The sequence below is a fragment of the Tupaia chinensis genome, unplaced genomic scaffold (genome assembly GCF_000334495.1).
Source record: "Tupaia chinensis unplaced genomic scaffold, TupChi_1.0 Scaffold144022_1, whole genome shotgun sequence".
NCBI lineage: Eukaryota > Metazoa > Chordata > Mammalia > Scandentia > Tupaiidae > Tupaia > Tupaia belangeri.
Window position 1 is genome coordinate 589,672 of NW_006203874.1, and position 5,560 is coordinate 595,231.

At 64.7% G+C, this 5,560-nt stretch overlaps 1 protein-coding gene across 1 annotated transcript in view; it reads right to left on the minus strand.

Annotated features, from left to right (window-relative positions):
* NFATC1 (nuclear factor of activated T cells 1) overlaps nucleotides 1-5,560 on the minus strand; it is a gene marked incomplete at both ends in the record, with an annotated part of 59,368 nt that overhangs the window by 24,231 nt on the left and 29,577 nt on the right. The window contains 3 exon segments of the mRNA XM_027767213.1: nucleotides 539-618; nucleotides 2,530-2,702; nucleotides 4,292-4,494. Coding sequence (XP_027623014.1) covers nucleotides 539-618; nucleotides 2,530-2,702; nucleotides 4,292-4,494 — 456 coding nt within the window.

Consider the following 5,560-nt stretch of genomic DNA (forward strand, 5'->3'; position numbering starts at 1 on the left):
GCCCCCTGTGTGACCTGGGCTCTCCGGCAGCTGTGGCATGAGGTCTGCCTCACACACACATCAGAGCAAAGTAGTGCCTCCCAGTGCTGGCCACGAGCTGGCTCCAGTGGGGGAGCTGGGAAGGACTGATGGGGACCAGCCAGGTCATGCCCTGACCGTCTCACCCTGCTACAGACCGGCTGTCTCTCGAAGAAGTGCCTGCAGACCTGTGCGGAGAGCAGCCCAGCCTAGGCATCCTTCCAGGCCAGGGCCCCACAGCCGGGTGGACGCATGCCAGTCATGCACCCTCCCAAGAACCCCAACCTGCAGGGGTCCTGCAGTAGCGACCACACACCCAGCACGGGAGGGCCCCGGAAACAGCAGGCCTCAGCCTGCAGAGACATGCTGATGGGAATGCACAGCCAGGGGGGCACGTTCAGAGGCCACCCCACCTGCACCATCCACGGCCCAGCAGGCCAGCCGGCCTAAAGAACGTACCTGGAGCCTTCTCCACGAAAATGACCTTGGAGTCCTGCAGGAAATTGTGTCCGGACAGGACCATCTTCTTCCCGCCGACGACCGGGTAGCTGTCTATGCTCTGCTTCTCCACGAGGGGCAGTTCCTGGGCTGACCGCTGGGCTGCAGCAGAGGAAGGCCTGAGCTGGTCTCCCAGGCTGCCACGGCCCTGGGCCACATGCGCGCACAAGCCAGGAGAGCAGTGCCAACGTGCCCCGAGGGAATGCCAGGACACGACTGTGGGACCAGGGCCGTGACGGGGAGTGCCGGGCTGTCTGGGGCTCGGCCACCCAGCCCAGCACATCCACACCAGGCAGGAGCCACGTGCTACCATGTCCACATCAGAGAATCCCTGCTTTCCACACGTCGTGTGTGCTGTGTGAGGGCACGCAGGTCTGCATGTGATGCACACACGTGTGTACACGTTGGTCTCCACAGCAGCACTCCCGCCCTCCCACCTGAGCTGGCCCACCGGGGGACTGGTGGTGAGGAATGGAGATGCCTGCGAGGCAGCGTGGGCTGCAGGCTGGAACCTGGGCCTGGCTGCTGCCGTTGGGGAAGCCCAGGGTCTGAGCGGGCACACACCAGGACAGAGTTCTCTACTCTGACTCAAGAAGAACGCTCCCTGGGAGCTGGAGGCCATGGTGCTGAGCCCCACAGCCCTGGATGACACATTTCATAGTCCAGTAAGTCTGTGCCCAGCTAGGGCCCAGGCAGCGGCATGGCAGGGCCTCTCTGGGCAGCGTGCACCGGGGAAGCGTGGTAAGGAAGGTTCACACCAGTAGGACCAGACACCAGACAGAAGGTGTCAGGTTTGGGGGGCAGGGGACCAGGAACCCCCCAGCAGTACGAGGAGATCCAGCGTCTGTGACAGACACGGCGGGAACCTGCAAGTCACAGGACCCCAGGGCGAGGCTGCCCCTTGACCCCACCAATAGCCCGAGCCCACAGGGCAGGCACCGGAAGCGTGGTAAGGAAGGTTCACACCAGTAGGACCAGACACCAGACAGAAGGTGTCAGGTTTGGGGGGCAGGGGACCAGGAACCCCCAGCAGTACGAGGAGATCCAGCGTCTGTGACAGACACGGGCGGGAACCTGCAAGTCACAGGACCCCAGGGCGAGGCTGCCCCTTGACCCCACCAATAGCCCGAGCCCACAGGGCAGGCACCGGGCCAGGCCTGGGCGCCAAGTCATAGGCGTACTGGAGAGGGACAGGGGGAAGGGCAACGGCAACCATGAGGTTAATGTTCATGAGGGGCCCCAGGCGCTGCAGAGGAGCAGGGCAGCGGGGCTAAAGGCCTCCCATCAGCCCCAAAGGCCACCAGGAGACGCAGCCCTGAGCCCAGCAGGTGGAGGAGCCAGCTCAGGGTACTCCACCCTTATCCTGCTGCTGAAGAAGGCTGAGGAGGTGGAGCTGGGCTGGGCCGGGCCGTGGGACAGGGGAAGTGCCAGGGCATCTGTGCCTCCTGCTCTCAGGCTAGGGGTGGGACACAGGCCTCAGGCTGTGGCTCGCTGGGGCTGAGGGGCACCTGTCCCTGTATGTCCCAGTGCTGCCAACGAGCTCGCTGGGAGTGGGACGAGCAGGAGGCCTGGGTCCCACTAGGCTCCTGGAGGGGCAGTGTCAGCCACGCCGCTGCACCGAGGCAGGACACAGCCCCCAAGTGCCACCGGGGAAGGCGACTGCTCGTACATGGGCTACAGGGGAAGGCTCGATGGCTCTGGTGGACCGCACCACCCAGGTGTATGTTTCCAAGGCCCCTGGACTGAGGGAGGCACCCAGTGGGGCCTAAGGACTATCTATCGCTGTCTCAGGGCAAAGCCTTCCTTTTCTCCTGTCAGGCCACCAGCCGGGAAGGTGTGGAGGCTTTGGGCAGCCTCTGTCCCGACAGAGCCATGAACTGAGCAGAGCTGTCCCGAAACCCGGCTTGGCAACATGGAGACGGGACTGTGTCTGGACAGGGAGTGTGTGTTTCCAGAGCACACGGATGGGGAGAGGGAAGGGGTCCCTAAAGTCATGCGCCCCCAGGCACTCACAGCATTCGATGGGGTTGGACGCCACCTGGAGGGACAGCGTCCGGCCGCCGGGCTGCGGGATGTGCACGCGGAAGACCAGCCGCACGCGGGTATTCTTCCGGCCGATGTCCGTCTCTCCTTTCCGCAGCTCGATGTCGGAGTTTCTGAGCTTTAAAATCCCGGCACAATCGATGCTGCCCGAAAAGAAAGCCGCGGCATCTCTAACCGCTGCTGTGGGGACCAGGGCCTGTGCCCACGTGCCCCGGCCTCATGGGGCCTGGCCCGCTCTGCCCAGCGCTAATCCGCCCGGCTGGGGCCCCGAGACTCCTCCCACCAAAGGACATGACACTGGATGCCAGAGACCGGAGTGCTGGCCAAGGGCGGGGCTCCCCGTGCCAGAGGTACAGGGCCTGGGCGGCCGTAGGCAGAGCCACGCCCCACCCTCTCCGGCCCACCCAGAGGCTCAGGCCCTACTGGCCACGCACGTGCGCAGTGGCAGTGCAAGGACCGGAACCACGAGGACCTGCAGGCCACTCTGCGTCTCGCAGCAGCTCCCAGCGCCATTTCACTTCAGCGCTGCCCTAATTCCCACTGCGGTTTCAAATGTGTTTTCTCACGGAACTCTTCTGGGTTTCATGTCATTTCATTTAATAATATTGTATACTTTCATCCCAAACTAGGCTGCAGTAAAACACTTCCTGCGTAAACTCTGGATGCAACAAAACCCAGCACTTCCACCCTCACTTGCTCCACGAGAGCAGGGGTGCCTGGCCTGCTGCCCGCCCAGGCCCATGTGAGGCGCTGGCTGGGACACGCCAGCACCAGCCAGGGCACACGCTAGCTCTGGGCTGTGCCGTGTCCTGGGGCTGCTGCTGTGTGGCGTGTAGTGGACAGGGCCCAGGCTCTGCTGCTGTGAAGGACACGGGTTCTCAGCACTGGCCGAGCCCGGCCGGAGAGCTGGCGTGCAGCTCTACAGGTGAAGCCGGGGTCTGCGCCGAGCCAGGCAGCACAGCTGGTCCCTCCAAGTCACAAATCGCCAGCGCAGAGGAGAGACCGCCCATCTGCTTCTGGCTTAGAAGGTCTAAAAGCTACAGATGACCCATGGTTGCCCCATAAGGGCCCTACACTCCTTACCACATGGGGCTGCACTGGCTGCTCCTCCTCTCCAGTCAGGGACGCCCCAGGCATGCCGCTGCCCCAGGCCTCCCCCTGCTGCCGGAGCCCCACCAGGTCGCTCCACCCAGGGCTGGCCCCACCACCTGCTCACATCCTCTCTCCACACCTGCAAGGGTCCGCTGTCACCTCTGCCCTCTCTGGCCTGCTCACATGTGTGTGGCTACTCTGCTCTCTGGCCTCAGGTCTGTCCAAATCCCAGGAGACCACCGCTCCCCCCCCACGCCCGGATCTGGTGAGGGCTGACTCACCCACGTGGGAGCTGCTCAGCTCCGGGACGGCGGGGTGCAGCTGGGGCCGGGGCCTGATCTGCGGCCAGTGTGCCAAGAGCCCATGACTGCACTAATGGGTGCTGGGCTGACCGGCAGTCCCTCAGGGAAGAGACTGGCAGGCCGTCGCCCTCTCCAGCTTCCTGGCACTGCCCTGAGCCCCCTCTGGTCTGGCAGCACTCGGGAGGGGAGGCAGTGCGGCTTAGCTGCCAGGCCTCTACCTAAGTGGCAAACTTCACAGTGCCTGGCCCTCTAGGAGGACCCCAGCTGCCCGGGCACGTCTGCGAAGTCCGCCCGGCGGGGTCCCGGAACACCAGCAGGGTGCGGGTGCCGACGCTTACATGGCTCGCATGCTGTTCTCGGGCAGCAGCGGGATCTCCAGCACTTTGGTGTTGCAGAGGATGGCCTCGTGGCTGGTGGTGGACACGGTCTTCCCCGTGATCCGGTGCACCTGGTAGAAGGCGTGGGGCCGCAGCAGCCGGTCATCTGCCGTCCCGATGAAGAGCTGGAGTGTGAGTGGCTCCTTCTCTAGGTAGCCGTGCAGCTGCCAAGAGAACACACGTTCTGAGCGTCTGCGCCACGGCACGGCACACCTGCCAGCTGGGAGCCACGGCACCGCGCACCTCTGCCAGCTGGGAGCCACAGCACCCCCCACCTCTGCTAGCTGGGAGCCACGGCACCGTGCACCTCTGCCAGCTGGGAGCCACGGCACCACGTACCTGCCAGCTGGGCACCACGGCAGGGCCTATAGCAGCCCTGCCCATGCTGCCTGCCCTTCTCTGAGAACTGGTACTCCTGATGGCTGCTAAGAGAGTGCCTGAGTGTCCCGCGGGCCCTTGGGCATTGGGGCCTTGAGTCCTCCTTCTGCCCCTCCCACACACACAAGCAAACATGCGAACACGTAGACACGTTATGGTGCCCCGTCTCCCTCCAGAGCCCTTCCCTCGTGCACATTAATCATGCCTGTAAGAGAATCACCCTTCACGCTCCTGGATGTGTGGGTGTGCAGGGGTGGTGGGGAGGGCGAGGATGCTCTTGAGGGGCATTCCCGGGGACGTCCTCCCTCTCGTCCCTGCTGACTCCAGGCCCCAGGACAGGCCTGTTTCCAGTTCCGGTTAAATGGCGACGAGTCCGTGAGCACCAGGCTGGAAACCACACGCACGCCAAGGAGGTGAAGCGGCCCGGCTTTCGGGAGCAGGAGCCTGCAGGCCGTGTGAGCGCGCAGGGACGAGCCCGCAGAGCTCCCTGGAGCCGTGGGCTGGCTCTTCTTCCCCCTGAGGCCACCATCCTCACAGCCCTCGAGGGGAGATCTGAGCGGAACAGAGGCCGCCAAGCCCCGCTGCCGCTGGGAGCCCCAGGGGCAGGCCAGCTGCCCAACGCGAGAGATTCAGGTGACAGGTGAGGAGGGTCAGCAGCAGAGGTTGGGGCAGGGCCCTGTGGTGGGGACTGGGCGTCTTGCCTTCGTGCCAGCACCCAGGACGCTGACCACCATCAAGCGCCTGGGCCACCGCGGAAGACCCAGGGGAGAGCTGCACACGAGACGACTCGGGGAACCCCTCTTCGGGCAGGTAGCGCCCAAACCGGCTCAGCCTCCCTGTGGCCGCCCCAAC